This window comes from Vicugna pacos, chromosome 27, assembly GCF_048564905.1.
Source record: "Vicugna pacos chromosome 27, VicPac4, whole genome shotgun sequence".
NCBI lineage: Eukaryota > Metazoa > Chordata > Mammalia > Artiodactyla > Camelidae > Vicugna > Vicugna pacos.
Window position 1 is genome coordinate 17,909,094 of NC_133013.1, and position 17,519 is coordinate 17,926,612.

The following is a 17,519-nucleotide window of genomic DNA, read 5'->3' on the forward strand; positions in this document are numbered from 1 at the left end:
TGGATAGTTATTTGCCTGAACTTCAAGATGTTCTTTAAAATATCCAAAAGGACTACCAGCCCAGGGCACACTGAGCTTTTTTTCTCTTGACCCACAGTAGGGTGGCACTTACTCATAATGGCCCATACGTCTCTGCCTAATGTAATAATCTCCACCTGAGAAAATTGCCCAAGGGATCAGAATGGTAATACGTCAGGCCTTTTCCACAGGCTCAGTCAATCAATAAATATTTACAGAGGGCCCACCCCGTGGTCCACGCCCTAAATTTAAATTTGTGTAGAATTTTACACTGAGGATTCAGTTAGAAGGACGTAGGCCAGAATCCCCAACAGAGATCAAGGGGATATGAATCATCACTTTCATGTGGAGAAAAGGCTTGCAGATTTTCTAGTTATGAGAGACTGTTGGATTTTCAGGGCCTGGAGGGGATGGCCCTCAGATGAATGTCCCTGTATCGTTCAGCAGGTTGTACAAAAACTACTTGGATACCATGGGGGGATAGGGTGACATTCAAATGGTGCATAACAATGTTTGTCTAACATTCCATGGGTGAGATTGCACAAGCCAAAAAAAGGCTTCTCACACCTTCTGCGGCATGTCAGTCCCCAAGTGGGCCGGCCCGCTGAGCTCCACTACAGCGCCATCTTCCAGGCTGATGTCTGGAATTCCCCCTGGAAGAAAAGCCCTGAAGCTTCTTCCACAATGATTCACTCTCACTGCTCCCAAACCCGTCCCTCTTGCCCTGCCTGCCCGTCTCCTCACTGCCCAGCATTCACCAGCTTGCCTCAGCCTATGAGCCCAGCCTGAGGTCTGCACCAACACCTCCTTCCGCCTTCTCCTCTTCCATCCCTTCCCGTGGTTCTCCAGCCATCCAAGCCCACCTCCTTCTTCCTTCTGCCTCCTTTGTTTGAATTCCTCTAGTATTTATATATGCAACTTCAGGATTTCATACTTGATTATACATGGGTTTGCATTGTTTTTAATTATTACCCGGATGCCATGTATTATACTTCTTTCATAGTCCTCACAGAACTTACAGTGAAGCTGATGCCTTTGGTGTCCGTGGGGAGCAGGGTAGAGTGTCAGAAGGGAGTGTATAGTTTTGCAAATATCCCCCCAGTGATACTGACACACTTTCTGGAGGGTGGTCTGTCCTCTTAGTTTACAAACCACTGCTTTATCCATGAGGGTGCCCAACTTATACAAGTAAATCAATTTGGAGGAAACAGGATCACTTTCTTTTCCAATCATGGAGAAGAATTTCCTTCATTTCCAATTAAGTAATCTTCCTTGATGGCTGGTTCCTCGCCTCCCAGGAAGCTGATGATTGATACCAATACACAGAGGGAAAGCCTGGCAGAGGAAGAACTCCTATAAAGAAAGCTCGTGGCTGAGTCTCTGCTCCATGTGAGGCAGAGGGAGATGGAGATGGACTCAGAGCAAATGCCTGTCTGATTCAGGCAAAATTTAGACAAAAACCAAAGGAAGAAGGCTGCTGGGTGACTGGGGGTGACAGCTGGGACTTGCCTTGGGGCTTTAAAGAAGGCTGAGAAAGCTCACTTCCCAAGTGGGAGGCACAAGGGAGAAAGGCCCAGAACAACAGTGGGATGTTTGTGTTGGCTGGATGGGGAGGCAGGAACGTTTGAGGGTGTGAACCTATTTCTGTCTCTTTACTTGGAAAAGCCATCTATGCAGCTAAGACCTCAAAATATATGAACCCAGAAGACTGCCCTTTTCATCTCAGAGCCTTTGGATTTTTGTTTTTCTAGATTTTCAGTGTCCTTAGTAGAAGGATCTGATAAAGTCAAGCTCAAGACTGCCTGGGGAACAATTCCCGTGTTCTTCACACATTTAGAATTCCCTAGCTGTTGCTTTAAAACCAGCATTTTTATAATCTTGAAATAGGTAATAAGGCATATTTCCCCTAAAAGCTCAAAGTATTTTATAAGCCTTATCTTGAATATATCTGCATTTTATAATTATAAACCTTTTTTTAAAACCTACATACTTTCATCAGCTTCTTTCCCTCAATGGCCTGTAATGTAACCTCCCCTACCCCATTTTATAGAAGAAAAAGTAAACGTTCATAAAATTTAGGTAGTACACCCCAGATTACTCAAACCTAAGTCCTGTAATTCTAAAATGTTTGTCATTTGAACCCAATTTTAAAATGGGCAGAGGATCTGAATAGACATTTTTCCAAAGAAGACACATAGATGGCCAACAAGCACATGAAAAGATGCTCAACATTGCTAATCATTAGAGAAATGCAAATCAAAATCACAGTGAGATATTACCTCACACCTGTCAGATGGTTATTGTCAAAAAATAACAAACAACAAGTGTTGGCAAGAATGTGGAGAAAAGGGAACCCTTGTGCACTGTTGGTGGGAATGTAAATTGGTGCAGCCAAGTGGAAAACAGAATGGCAATTCCTCAAAAAAAATTATGAATAGAACTACCATATGATCCAGCATTTCTACTCCTGGGTTTGTATCAAAAAAAAACCCCATTAATTAGAAAAGATATATGCACCCCTGTATTCATTGCAGCATTATTTACAATAGCCAAGATGTGGAGGCAACCTAAGTGCAAGTCAGTCAATGAATGGATAAATAAGATTTAACATATATACACAATGGAATATTACTCAGCTACAAAAAATGAAATACTGACATTTGTAACAACATGGATGGACCTTGAGGGTATTATGCTAAGTGAAATAAATCAGACAGAGAAAGACAAATACTGTACGATTTCACTTACATGTGGAATCTAAAAAAACAAAACTAATGAACAAATATAACAAAATAGAAATAGAGTTATAGATACAGAGAACAAACATGTGGCTGCTGGAAAGAAAGGGAGTGGAGGGAGGAAAGAGGTGAGAGAGAGATTAAGAGTACAGACTTCTAGTTGCAAAATAAATGAGTCACAACTATGAAACCTACAATGTGGGGAATATAATCAATAACTGTGTAATATCTTTGTATGGTGACATATTGTAACTAGAATTATCCTGGTGATCATTTTGAAAAGTACGGAAATATTGAATCACTATGTTGTATAACAGGAACTAACGTGGTGTTGTAGGTCAATTTGACTTCAAAAACAAAGAAAAAGGAAAAAAAGAAAGAAAGAAAGAAAGAAACTTATAGAAAAAGAGATCAGATTTGTGATTACCAGAGGCAGAGGTAGAGCAGGGGGTTGAGGGGGATTGGATGAAGGTGGTCAGAAGGTACAAACTTCCAGTTATAAGATAAATAAGTACTAGGAATGTCATGCACATCATGATAGGTATAATTAACCCTGCTTTATGTTATATATGAAAGTTAAGAGAGTAACCCTGAGTTCTCATCACAAGGAAAAAGTTTTTTTCTTATTTCTTTAATTTTATATCTATATGAGATGATGGATATTCACTAAACTTGTGATGATCATTTTGTGATGTATGTAATCAAATCATTATGCCATACACCTTAAACTTACACAGGCTGTATGTCAGTCATATCTCAATAAAGCTGGGAGAAAAAAATAAAATCTCTGTCATTTGATTACACCATAGGGGCTCTTAGGGTAAGCTTCAGAATCCCCAGAGAGGGCAAGTGATATGCCCCAAGCTGCACAGCACTGCATGCTCAGAGGGGAGAATAACTCCAGATGCCATTGGAGGCAAGTTGTGTGGAGACACAAATGGGATCCCCTCCCTCTTCTGACATCCAGAATCCAGCATATCTGGGTCCTTCCACTTGGGTTGTGACCTAGAAGCTGGAGGCGAGGGTCTGGTTAGCTCTCAGAATCTCAGGACTGATGGCAGAGGCTGAGTAGGGGGTTTCCCGGCGGCCCAGGATTGGGGCTTGCTTGTTCAGCCCCCCTTAGAAGGGTGACTATCTGGCAATACCCTGTCTTTCATTTTTGGCCTACGGGTCTGAGAGTGAATCAGTCCTTCGTATTTATCTGTTTGTAGCTAGTGGAGTCTGTCTTCTAGGACTTAGGGCACTTGTCACAATGGAATCCACGTGACCTTTCAGCCTACTGCTCCAAGCAGGCAGGAGATCCAGTTTCTACCCAGGACGCCCGAGGTATATAAAACAGAGATAAGTAAAGCATGCCTTAACATTCGTGCAAACTGTCTATGCTCTTGCCCCTAGAACCTTCTCTCTGTCTCGAAAGGAAAGGAAGGCCAGAACCTTTCCTGCTTTCTAGGCCGAATCCAGAGGGGAGCTACTGCTCTCATAGCCGGCAGAATTCATCATCAGAGAGCCATAGAACTGGGGGAGGCCAGCAGCAGAGAAGCTCAGCCCTGCCCAGGGCAGAAGTATCTCTCCGTAGGGGAGGGACAAGGGGCTTAACCTGTTGGTGGGGTCTTCTTGCTGCCTGCCATGGTGAAAGGCAAGTGTCAGAATTATAAAGGGCCACATGCAGTAATGCTCCCATTACAGCTTTAAAGTGTGTGTATTAGCCAAGTGCTGTGCACTGATCTGGCTCTGGGCCCTCAGGACACCAGAATGCTCAGGAGTAGGGACTCCTGATTATTTTTATTTTCTCGTTAACTGAAGGTAGCTGTAAGGCCTTTTCTGTTGCAGCTCTGGGTGAAACCTTCTCTGCTTTATTAAGTTCCTTGTGGTCAGTGGTTCCTCAGTCAAGGGCTGTGCCAGGCCCTGGGTCTTGCCCTCCAGCCCCCATCCCCCAGTTTCCTCCTTCTGGAAGCTTGTTTGCAGACATAGAAGACTGAATGGGATCCTTACTGTTCCCAGCATATGTCCCAGAAGCTTCTTCTGTGCAGTAAATCTGGAGATGCCCATCTCTTTAGTTGTACCTGTCTCTTAAAAATTTCAGTAAACTAGGCTTTTTGGTTTGTTGGGTTCTGGTAAACTGAGATTTTGCTTTTGATATTACAAAATTTAATTACAGTGTGCTTTTAAACACAATGTTTAGAGCTATCAAATCTCTCCATTAAAGTATCTGTCCTATTAGAAAATTCTAGGATCTCCGTAGAGGGAACACCTGGCTTAGGATTTTTGGTTTCTTCTCAGGTATGGATTGAATGGTTTCTTGATGGCAGAAAAAACAATTTTGCTTGGGATTTTATTGAGTGCTTTACCCATTGTCCTCCAGTAGAAAGCACTGCTCTCTGAGCAAGGCAATTCGCTAATGGGAGAGGCCAGCTCCTTTTCAGTATTTTCGTAAAGGCATATAGAAGTGCTCAATTAAATGTGCATGCCTATCTGGTGACTCAGTCTCTAGCTATTTTTAGTTTAGTGACTTTCTTTTGTGAAAGCCCGTGGGTTAGTAGCCATTTCTGATGTTTAAACATAAGGTTCACATTCTCTCATGTAGGGTAACTTTCCTTTTACCAGAACATTGTAGGACATTTTCTGAAATTTCAGCATGTGGAGTGTGTGACCTTATGACTTTGTGGAAGAATATGGTTAAATAAAACTGTTATCACATGAGTGAGTTTGCGCAAAAAGGCAATTTCAAGGTCTTAATTTTGAATACAGCCGAGAACGATGTTAACGTAAGTGCATTTAATTATCTGTAAATTCCTGTCTCTTTTACCAAATTGTATGTGACTTAGGACAACAGTCCGTTCACCTTGTAGGACCTGTTCTGTAAGAGCCTTGGGACTAGATCTTGCTTTCAGTCTTCCTACCACCAGCTATATCCCAGCACCACAACCCCGCCCTAAACCCCCAGGGCTGCTCCCTGGTTGGATCTACTGAAGGACAGGGTCTAGGTACTTGATGCTTAATGTTCAAAAATTAAACAATCAATCAATGTCTCTTGGCATCTTTTGAAAACGAGGTTGTCCCTGTCATTGCCAGGGCTTTCCATCATTTGGGGCTGGAGGTAGTGAGGTCGGGGTTGGAGGAGGATTTCAAACCAGTTACCCCGAAGACTCAGGCAACAGAACTCTCCTTGCGAAAAGGACACGCAGGACTGGAACAGCCTGGCTGTGCTGAGATGCAGTTCTGTGAGCTGCTGGCAAAGGCGCTCACCCAGGGAATTTAAATCTCACTGTGAGGTCAGAGTGGCGCCCAGATCAGCACAGCTCCGGGTAGACTAGGACCTACCAAGTGCAGAGAAACACCTCAGGTCAGGTGGTGGGCTTTGTTCTAGCAGTCAGCTCCAGGCTTGTTTCTCCTCATCTGCAGAGTGACTTTTTTTTTTTTGTTCTTACAACAGCTCTGATTTCATTAGTTAAGTGGCAGATAAAGGGGGAAGAAACTGGCCTTTTTCCTCCCTGCTTTCTCCCCAAAGGTGTCATGTTGCCTACTTTTAGAGTTGACTACTTTAAACTGCCACCAAAAAGGCTGACAGATTAGGACGACGTGAGGTTTTTGTCGGCAACATGCCGTGGACCTCGGCTGTCCTCCTGACACTACTCACAGGCCGTTTTTGAGGACAGATGCCTGCCTGGGGCTTATGGTGCCGGCCTAGGGGGTTTTTGTTATTGTTGTTGTTTTTGTTTTGTTTTGTATTATTGAAGTATAGTCAGTTCAATGTGTTAATTTCTGCTATATAGCATAATGTCCCAGTCATGCATATGTGTATATACATATATTCATTTTCATATTTTTCATTAAAGGTTATAATAAGATATTGGATATAGTTCCCTGTGCTATACAGAAGAAATTTGGTTTTTTATCTATTTTTATATATATAGTGATTATCATTTGCAAATCTCAGACTCCCAGATTTATCCCTTCCCACTCCCTTTCCCCTGGTTTTATTTCAAGGCATTGAAATAATGGCTTAGGGTTTTATTTCAAGGCATTGAAGAGGTTTGCTAGGAGAGCTGGGCCCGGCAAGGGTGGATTTCCCTTCAGGAAGGAGGTACGGATGAAGGAACAGTCTCCCGTAGGGAAGGAGGGGCCCTTTGGCAGGAGAGAGGGCATCTGCATGTATCAGAAGGAGGGGACCAGGCTGTGCACTGTCAGACCCCTTTTAGCACAGAAACAAGAACACATCTTGCAACTGTTAATGGAGCTTGATGATGAATGCTTGTTATCCAGCAATTTATTAAGTCTAATGTGATTCCGTGTTAGAAGAATCCAGAGTGTGTCCTGGGATTAATTTTAAATTTGTTGGAGGAGGCCCAAGCGGTGGATCCTCTAGTTATTTCATTGTTGATGAGGCCTCTGTGTCATCTGGGAAAGAGTATCTTTTGTGGTAATTTCTACGTGTCCAATTAGGGCATTTACTAAGGCAAAAATGGAGGGGAATTTAATAGTGGTGGTGGGATAGCTAATATTTTGGAGATTCTTACTCTATGCCAGGGGTTGTTTTCAAAATACTCTCTCTGCATTGACACCTTCAGTTTGCAGATGAGGTCCAGAGAAGGTAAGAAATTTGCCTAAGGACAAGCACCAGGACTGGTGGGGCCAGGACTTGATACGGGGCTTTCTCACTCTGGGTCCTGAACCTAATCAAAATCCACTTCAACCAGACTGGAATTGGAAGAGAGAAATCCTTTAGGATTTTGGTTTGGTCTGGTCTTCCTTAAGAAGCATTTGCCGTGGGACCCACATATGTATTGAAACTTGCCAGTGAGATCCTCTGGGTTGTAAGGAAGAGAGGGCCCTCCCCACCCGCCCCACAATATCTCGGTCTCTGGGCTCCCTCACTTTCTTGATAACAGGAGAGGAAAGGATGGTCCTGATAGCTGAACCACAGAGGCAAAGAGGCTAAGCCAGTGAATATTTGTGCATAGAGTACAGTATGTCCGGTGCTAGCAAGTAGCCTGCGGGTGTGGTGTTGTTAGCTGATTACAGTCTGTATTGGTTGGATCTTGTCTGGGTAACAAAGGCACCTTTGGAGAAGGTGTGGCAGAGGGTCTCTTCAGCCTCTAAAGGACAGAGATGTGGAACTGCTGAGTCACGAGAGATAATGTGGACCTATTCTGCTACAGTTCTGGAGGCTAGAAGTCTGAAATCAAGTGTCGGCAGGTGGGTTCCTTCTTGAGGGCTCTGAGGGAGAGTCTGTGCCTGCCTCTCTCCTAGCTTCTGGTGGTTGCTGGCAGTCCTTGGGGTTCTTGGTTTGGAGCCGCCTCACCCCAGTCCTTCCTTGCATCTTCACATGGCCTCTCCTCTGTGTTCTGTGTCCAAATTCCTCTGTTTATGAGGACACCAGACGTGGAGTTAAGGGCCACTCAGACCGGTATGACCCCATCTTAACTTGATCACATCTGCAAAGACTTGATTGCCAAATAAGGTCACATTCACAGTCTCCAGGTGGACATGAATTTGGGGGGAACAATATTCATCTCACAATACTGGGTAATGAAATTTTCTGTGTTCAAAGTTTCTGCTTGGTTTTGTCTCTTTTCTTCACCCTCTAAGTTTTAGATTTTCAGTGAACATTAATATTCCAAAGCTGAAATCATCACTCACTCATGGAGGTGGCATGAATATGACGGAATTATGGGCATAAATGACACAGCTGAAAAATCTATAACTATTTAACTTATTTGAAGGAAGAACAAAGGTCTTCAGGGCTATTGGTTCTTAGGAGTTTTGTTTAATGTTCCACTAAGTAGACTGGAAAACAGGGCTATCTTCTGTTACAGAGCTCAGAGAAAGCATTTCCTGCTCTCTTTAGCCAAGGACTGCAATTCTATCCCTAGAATCTCAGAAATTTTGAGCTGAGAGAGGCTTTTGGCATCATCTATTTCTAATCTAATCCTCTCATTTTACAAATGAGTTCTTTAGGGCCCAGAAAGTTTAAGCGACTTGCTCAAGGTCACCAGCTAAGAAGGGGTATTGCAGGCACTAGGACCCAGGTCTCAGAACCCCCAGACTGGGGCATCTCTTGCTGAATCTGTGCCTCGTTAAAATAACACCCTTAGTCACTGGAGAGCAGTGAGAAGCCCTGACCTTCACACTGGTGGAGATGCCAGTGGAGCACGTCTCAAAGACCGAGGGCAATACTGAAACTTCCTTTACTATTGGGCCTTTGGCAGCACCTTGGATTTCTTCGTTACTGTAGAGACGAAAATGGAATTTTAACCATCATTTACAGCCCCTAAATCCCACTCATAGAATGGCCGTGGTGGGAGCTGGGAAGGGTGGGGCTCGCCGGGTGAGGAGCACTGATCAGGTACACAGTAAGCTCAGCCCATCGTGGAGACGGAGGTAAGGTGGGGTGAGATGTCTCCTTTGTCTTCCACATCCCCAGCCCTAGGCCGCCTGACGTTCATTTTAACTGGATTTCACCTGCCCAGAAAGGGACAGGGGGCACACACAATAGTACAATAGAAGCAACGTTTGTGATGTCTGGAACAAGTTCAGAACATTAATTTTTAGTGACAGGTCGAACTTGGAAAGAAAACACCATAAAGTAAAATGAGTATCAAGAGTTTTATTCTACAGTGGTAAGTTAATTCCTGGTTTAATATATATAGTATGTGTGCGCATGCACACACAGTTTTTTTTTTTTTTCTTTCGTGGAGAAGTTGGGGAGTTTGTAACCATCAGGGTGTGGACTGGGTTAAGCAAGAAGCCCCAGTAGATGTTGAAGCTAGAGAGGAAGTGGTTGGGGAGCAGGGTGCTTCCATGGACTCAGTTTCTCCCTACCGACTGCTCATTAGTGGTCAGAATTTCAGTGGGATAAATGCACTCCTTGTATTCTGAAGGCAGGGAGGACAGCCAGAGACCTACACTATATGTACTCAGGATTTTGCACCACGATGGCCTGAATACGCAGCCTCCAGATACAGCTCCCTCCAATGATAAATCCCACCTGTAGGGCTGGAGGGATCTGAAGCCCCTGCAGTTGGACCTGTTTTGCTGTCACACAGCCCGTAGGGATGGATGGAGGGGGCTGTGCCTCTTGGGCCTTAGTCTTAGTTTCCCCAGCTGCAGAATATGAGCCATGAATTAGATGATCCCCATCAGACGCTTCTTAAGCCTATATGTTCCCTTTCTACATGCAGGGGAGCCCAGCAGACACATGGTTGGCCAAGGAGTTTTGTAAGCAGCTGAAAAGTTTTGAAAATTCCACAAGACTGATTCTCAGCAGGGCAGTTAATATCCTGGGGCAGAATTGCCTTAGCTGATTGTGAGTGATTTTTAACTTGCTCAGACTTGCCTGGACTGGTTACAGTCAGTGGGGTGTTGTGAGGGGCCCCCAGGGAGCGTGCTCCAGGTCAGGAAGGGCCATCTCCTCCCCCGGGGAGGCTGCCTTGGTTGTCCACATCCCATCTTCATGCATTTGGACCATCTCTGCAGGTACCTAAGGAGGGGTCCAGAAGAGCCTGGGTCCTAAGGCGCGCGCGCGCGCGCGCGCACACACACACACACACACACACACACACACACACACACGTGCGCGCGCACACACGCTTATGTACTACTCTTCTAAATCCCATACTTCTCTAAGGCCCAGTTTTAGTTCTAGCTGCTCCATAAGTCCTTCCCAGTTAATTTTTTCATGGACTATTTATTCTTGTCTCCATGTTTCTAAAGTATATGTAGCCTTAACATAAACTTCTTTCCTCCCCAGTTAAAATGAGAATCGTACTTAATCGTGGTTCTACACAATGCTTAGCACAGTGCCAGGCACACAGTAGATCGTCAGGTCCTTAAGCCTGCTCAAGTTCAAGGGAGGTGGCCCTAGAGACATGCAGTAGAACTGCCGCAGTCCTCAGGACTTCAGTTCAAACCTTGGACCGTAATACTTAGAAACCTCTCATACATAGGATTACCTTTACGAATTGAATTCAATTTTAACCCCTTGGCATTTTTCAGGAGTTGAAATTATTTCTTTATTGCATTTGCTATTAAAAAAGAAGTTGTAGGAGGACACTGCCTATCACATCACTCAAGGTCCCCTTGTGTAAAGGCCTGCAGAGTTTTTTGGTTTTTGTTTTTTTTTTCAATAAATCTGTGCCAGGAAAGCCCTGTTTTCCCCGAGTATCTGCTGTGCTTTCTCGGGGTGAGAAGAACATAAGACCTGTGAGCTCTGCATTTTGGAGAACCGTAGGTCTGACTAGGTTTCCCTTTTTCCCCTGGCAGTCAGAAATCTCAGATACATTCTAGGCTAAATCCTATGCTTAATTGTTGTATATCTTGACACAGAGATTTTCCTTGTCCAGAGTTTCTTAAATTCTTTTTAGATTTTGTTAGTTGCTCTTTTAAAGCTTTTTTGGTAATAAAAATATGTGTAGTCATTACGAATTTTGGAAAAGAAAAGGAAAATTGCCTATGTTCTAATAATAACCCAGCCAGTGTAGCATCCATAAAGATCTGGGGAGATAGTACTTCCTTCTGTGTCATTAGAAATTACAGACTAAAGGAGTCTGGAAGTAACTGGCTTAAACGTGCAAGGTTTCATTCTCTCATATAAAAGAAACAGGCAGTCCAGGTCTGACGTGGTGGCTCCATGGAATCACCAGGGACCCCAGGCCTCTGTCTTTCTCTTCTGCTGTCCTCCTAATGTGGCTCCTCAAGTGACTTCAAGGTCACTTCATGGCCCAGATGGCTGTCAGAGTTGCAGCCGTGTTGCCTGCATTCCAGGCAAAAGGGCAGAAGAAAAGTTAACTCCCTACCTTTTAAGGCATCTCCCCAGAAAGCCCTTCTAGAATTAGCCCACATTTACTCACACAGACTCGCCTTCCTGCAAGGAAGCCTGGGATCTGTAGGTTTTTTTCCAAGTAGGCACATTTTCCAGGTTTCTATTGTGAAGAAAGGAGAGATTCCTTCCTGAGAAACCATCAGCAGTCAGCTGCATTTCTGAATCTCTCTGTGCATGTCTGTTCAGCATTTTGTGGAAGCTATCTCAAATACTTTGTAGGAAGGATAAAGGTGTAAATAAACACCAGTGGAAATGTCAGTAAATTAAAACATACTGTATCTTGTTATTTGCTACTCTGCCTTTCTGTTATTCTTCTTTTATTAATTTCTCATTTATACATATACTGAAAGTGTGTATTTTGAATTTTCAGTCAATACAGACTTATCCAAGGCAGTCTTAGATAGATTTCTCAAGGGGTTGCATATTCCGTGCCTATGGGGACCATTCAGGTACCATCAATGTTTAATTCGGCCAGGGGTCAGTGTTGAGGACCAAGATAGGGAGTGGTGGGGACTGTGGCAACCTGGAGAGAGCATGGCCTGCCTAGAGGGGGCAGCCCCACTCAGCTTCATTCCCTGCTGCCACATGAGAATGCTGGCAAAATCTTGCCAAATCTTCTGATTTTTTTTTTTTTTTTGCAAGAGAAACCAGAAATCCAGATTTTTATCTGAAAATCTGGTGTTTATAACTTAGAAGCTAATAAATTCAGTTTTTTAAAGTGCCAGCCAAATACAACACTGCCCTGTGGGCTGCCAGTCTAAGATCTTTGATCTGGCACTTCCCTGATTGTTTAGTTGGCAGCCGAGCCCTGGAAAGGTCAAGTGGCCTGTGATGAGGCTGGATACATCACTGTTTAGTCCCCACCTCAACAAAGCCTGGTCCTCTGTGGCTAATTTGTCTCAGAATAGGAAGGAATAATCAAAAACTGAAGTTGAGCAAGGCTACTCTGAAGGTTAATTGAATCTCCTCTTCAACTGGTTTTTATTTTCCTTTTAAATCATTTTGGTGTGCTGGAATCAAAAAAAATTGGCCTTGCATACCAACCCTCCTATTTTACAGCCGTATGACTTTGAGCAAACTTTTGATGTCTCATTTGTGGTTTTCTGTACCATCCATTTTCTTTCTTGTTTCTCTCTTTTACTTTTCCTACTTTCAAGTAGCACAGCATAGGAGGATTCCTGGAGCCTGATATGAATCTTGGTTTCTCTGCCTTCTAACTGTGTGACCTTGGGCAAGTTACTCAAGTTTTCTATGCCTCAGTTTCCTCATCTGTAAAATGGGGATGATGATAGTACCTACCTCAAAGGTACTACTAAATGCATTCGTATATGCAAAGTCTAAAGAGCAGAGCTTGGCACATAGAAAGTGCTATGAACACTGGCTCTCTCTCTCTCTCCCCCTTTCTCTTTTTTGTTTCCTCTGCTCCTTTGGAAGCCATAGATCTTTAGCCCAGTGGGCCCGGCTGTGGTTCCCCGTCTCACACTGAGCAGCCTCCAGACGCCCCCTGTATGGACCAGACCCTGCAGGTGATTCGGCTCCCCAACCCATGACTTTCAGTTCTCTTCTGTTTCTGAAACTACAGTTTTTGAGCCCATCTGTGCCCTTTTACTTTTCTCAGCTCAAGTTTTTCTTCTGTCACTGCTGTATGTTTGGAAGGGATGGAACAAGTCACCTGCCTGCTGTCTTGACATAAATCTGGCTTGAGCTATTTCACTGGTCACACAGAGATGGTACCTGTCAGGCATGTCTGAAGATTCTGTTATGAGATAAAGGGGAAAAGCTGGGTCAGTGTGCTTTGGCCAGAGTTCTGAACGCAGCAGGTAACTCGTCGTGCAAACCACAAAGTACCTCTCGGTCCTTGGATTCACAAAGGAAGGCTTCCCCCAGCAGGTCCTTCCAAATGGCCAAGAGTGTGTCACACATGTTAACTAAAGAAACTGTCTTTTTCCCTAAAGATGTTAAATGCAGAAAAACTTAGACTGTGCTTATATTGCCATTAAATTGCTTCCTTCTCAACCTTAAAAACATCATCATCCAATCTTTTCAGCTTTTAGATTAATTCCAAGAAGAGATCTGCCCTGACCGGCCCAGCCACACAACTGGCTCTTCAAGATCAGTTCATATTGGCAGTGGAGAGGAACAGGCGACACAGGTATGTATTGCCAAGACATGGGTTTTTGCTTCTTCTCCCCACCTTCCCTTACATTAGTAAGTACAAGTCAGGAGGGAGGGACTTACTTTATGTTTTTAATTCAATTAGGCTACTCTAGACTGGCCCGGAAACTGGTAAAGCCACCCAGCGCATTCCTCTGCTCTTTGTTAACCAAGGGGTCAAGAACAATGTCTATTTCAGTTCCTTATCACCAGCGTCAAGTCAGAGAAGGTGGAATTCCTGCTAGATTTTGGTTTGGGCCCTTCCCTCACTACACTTAAGAATCCTTATTAACAAGCTGTGTCATCTTGGATATTGGTTTCTCATCGGTTTTGCAAGCATGGGTGGCAGGGCTCTGGAGAGATGAGGACATGGGCCACGGGTCGAACCTGTGGAGCATCTTTGAGTGTGGTGCTGTGTACTTTTTTAGGTCACAGGCCCCTTGGAGAATCTGACTAAACCTGCAGATCCTCTCCCCAGAAAACTGTACATACACACACCCTTTCATGTATGATTTCAGGAGGTTCCTGGACCCCACGATCCCATAGGGAACCCACAGACCCCAAGTTAAAAATCTTTGTTTTAGGGGTTTATAAATAGCCAGCTTTGGGGGGACATGGCCCCAGGAGTGAGGTGACATGTCCCCAGAAGTTAAGTTTTAAGGAAATCATCAGTTAATAAAGGTTCAAAGGTTCATACAGCTGAAAAGCATATTCTGAGGTGCAGCCTTGATTCTAAATTATGCCACATAAATTTTTCAAAATTATTTTCTTGCCCGGGTGAGGAGTTAAGGAACTGGGATCTCTGATTGCCTTTCCTCACTGAGTTGGGAACCCCTGCCAAAGGTCATCTGCAGTGCTTTTGGGTCCAGTGTTTGCCAGACTCACCTTGATTTTAGAAAAGGGCTTCTGAGACCTCCCTGGCCTGGCTGTAGGTCTTAAGGGAGTTCATGTGGTTATGCCCCAAACACGTTTTTGAGAGACTGCTTTGTCCTGTCTGTTCTGTCTGCACTGCTGGCCACCAGAGTTCCCGTGCTGACTGTTTTTAGCAGAGGCTACTTGAAACCATTCCAGGGGAAGCTGTTGCCATAGCTACCGTGGCTGCCAGAGTTACCATTTTCTCCTTTTTGTTAGCTTGTGGTTTCCCTGACTTCTAGGGTAACAGCTGATGTTCTGTTTTTCTGCCGTGCAGCAAGGAAAAGACTGGATTTTTGTTACTTGTCGACATTTGCTTGTATATGTTTGGTGGGGTTTGGGGGTGGGTGTGTGTGTGTTTTGTGTACAAGATAAAGCTACCTAAAAGAATGAAAATCCAGATATGCATATACATTTTCTGTACTCCAGTTTTTACTTTTGGTCTAGCAGTTGAATTTGGTTCACTTTTAGTCCAATTTTGGACTAATGGCTACAGTCAGGTGCCTTCAGTGGGGGAAAAAATTGGCCAAATTCCATTTCACCCTCAGGAGCAAGGACCACTGGGACCTGGCCTGAGTCTGAACTTGACTCCAGCACCAGAGCTGCCTCCATGGGGGCAGATGGCTGAGTCAGGCCCTTCCAGCTCTGAAAACAGAGGTGGGGCCAGCAGGCAGTACAGCCATACCTCGTGGCAACAGCAGCCCCACCTCACGTCTCTGTCGGAGGCTGTCAACCCAACACCTCACGCACACCTGGTGCACCAGGTGCAGGTTAAGTCTACAGAGATTCGAGGCTGTCTGTTAACGGAAATAAAAGCAGGCCCTCCCGGTCCCACTCGTACCTCTCTGACTGGACTTCTTTCTCCTGCTTTTAGCACAACACTATTCTCAGTATTTTCCAGTTTGCTTATCTTAGAAATAAATGTTCATAAGATTAAAAAAATAACACTTAGCCCAGTTTATCAATGCCCAGCACCATTTGTGATTTGGGCTGTTGCCAGTTTGTTGGCGGCTCTAAGGCGCCAATGGGAATCTGCCTGGGTGGCTTCTGTGGACACATCTGGAGCATGACATGCCATCATGGGCTTTGTCTCTTAGTGTGATGGGCTCTTCCCCTCCCCATGTGCTGCTAAACCTAGACGTGTACCCCTGCTCCCTAGATCAAGATGAATGCCATGCTGGAGACCCCCGAGCTCCCGGCCGTGTTTGACGGGGTGAAGCTGGCCGCTGTGGCCGCTGTGCTGTACGTGATCGTCCGGTGTTTGAATCTGAAGAGCCCCACAGCCCCGCCTGACCTCTACTTCCAGGACTCGGGGCTCTCGCGCTTTCTGCTCAAGTCCTGTCCTCTTCTGACCAAAGAGTGAGTAGACCTCAAACCCACCTCCTGATCTGTTTGACCTGTGCAGTGTTCAAAGAAGAACCTTCTCACAAGGTGTCCTCAAGGCATCTGTGTAAAGTGGTGTCATTGGTGTGAAAATAGCCACAGTCTCAATAGGAGTCTGGCGTTTGAATCCTGGCAGGTAGGAGACAGAATCAGATCTTTGTTGCCTGGAAACGTCCCTTTCTCCACGGTGTGGTGTCATCATCTGTGACAAGGACTTTGCAGAAAACAGTAGTCCTTTTTAGGTAGACAGAAAATTCGGACAGTATTCTAGCCCTTTAGCAAATGCTCTGTTGCCAATTCTAAGATAAAGAAACCCTCCTGACCCAAAATAATAAGTTAAAAAAAGCACAGGCTTATCCGTGGGGTACTCGCCATCTGCCTTATTGAAAGCTACACTGAACATTAGCTCAGAGAACCCCACTTAAGGAGAATGTTTTCATTCCGAGTGAACCAGATTTCCCTGCAGGAGCCCCAGGTCTATATTTTGGAGGTGGCAGGTGCGAGCACTGCTTCTGATAGAGGAAACCATCATTGTAAAACAAAGGAAATCTGCATTCCACGGACACATACTGTTTTCAGGAGAAGCGTTGTGAAATGTTCCCCCATTGACGTCTCCTGAATAACTTCGTCTTCCTTCAGGGCTGGGGCCGAGCCTCTCACTTGAAGCACTCCATGCTCTCCCGGGTCTGACTTCATTCCTCCTTTCTCATCATTGCTCCTTCACCTCGCTTGTGCCTCTTCAAGCTTATTTCCTTCTGCTAGGTCTGCCTTTACAGACAGAAGCTGCTCAGAGAGCTTTCTTATCCAAACTGTGTCCCCTGAGCACCTAACAGGGTTTCTAATACCCGGTGGACAGTAGCAGAAGCACTTCCCTCTATCCCGGTATAACCTCTCACCCCCTCTTTTGGGTGAATGATTTTCTTCTAAGAGCAAACAGGCGGCACAGGCATCTGAGAGTTTGGGCTCTTGCTTTGCCCTATTTGGTTGTCAAGTTAATTTTTACATGCAGTTAGCCAAGGATGAAGAGCAGTGGACTGTGGGTGTTTGGGGTGTTTGTGTACAGTTTGCTTATAGTTGTAACAATAATGCCATGACCCCCCAAAAAGTGACTGTCGAGTTGAGAGAGATATAACTCAATCACATTGCCTAACACCATGTACAGTAGAAGTGTCATCATATTGGGTTTGGAGCCGCCCCTGCTGAGGGGACTTTACATTACAGTAGGTTCCACAGTCATCAAACAAGCGCATGGTCTTCTTATTAAGCATGTTTGCAGTGAAAATCTCCTCCCTAAAGAGTCTGCACAGAATCTGTATGTTTTCAAAATTGTCCAGCATTTTTCTTCAGTACTTAATTTAGATAATTCACTCACTCATCTGGACTGGCAAGGAACCTTTGCAGCTACTTTCAGATTGAGGGGGACCCTGCTAGACCCAGATCCTGGGTCTTCTCTCATAGAGAGCTTTTGAAAACCAAGGCATTAAAAGCCCTAC

At 44.6% G+C, this 17,519-nt stretch overlaps 1 protein-coding gene across 3 annotated transcripts in view; it reads left to right on the top strand.

Moving 5' to 3' along the window:
- The window catches only part of ABHD2 (abhydrolase domain containing 2, acylglycerol lipase), a 96,845-nt gene that overhangs the window by 9,181 nt on the left and 70,145 nt on the right, over positions 1 to 17,519 (top strand). For all 3 annotated transcript variants that reach the window (XM_006198463.4, XM_072950758.1, XM_072950757.1), the window contains exons 2-3: positions 13,625 to 13,729; positions 15,803 to 16,002. In XM_006198463.4, the coding sequence (XP_006198525.1) occupies positions 15,809 to 16,002 (194 nt within the window). In that variant the 5' untranslated portion in view covers positions 13,625 to 13,729; positions 15,803 to 15,808. The remainder of the gene's footprint in view (positions 1 to 13,624; positions 13,730 to 15,802; positions 16,003 to 17,519) is intronic.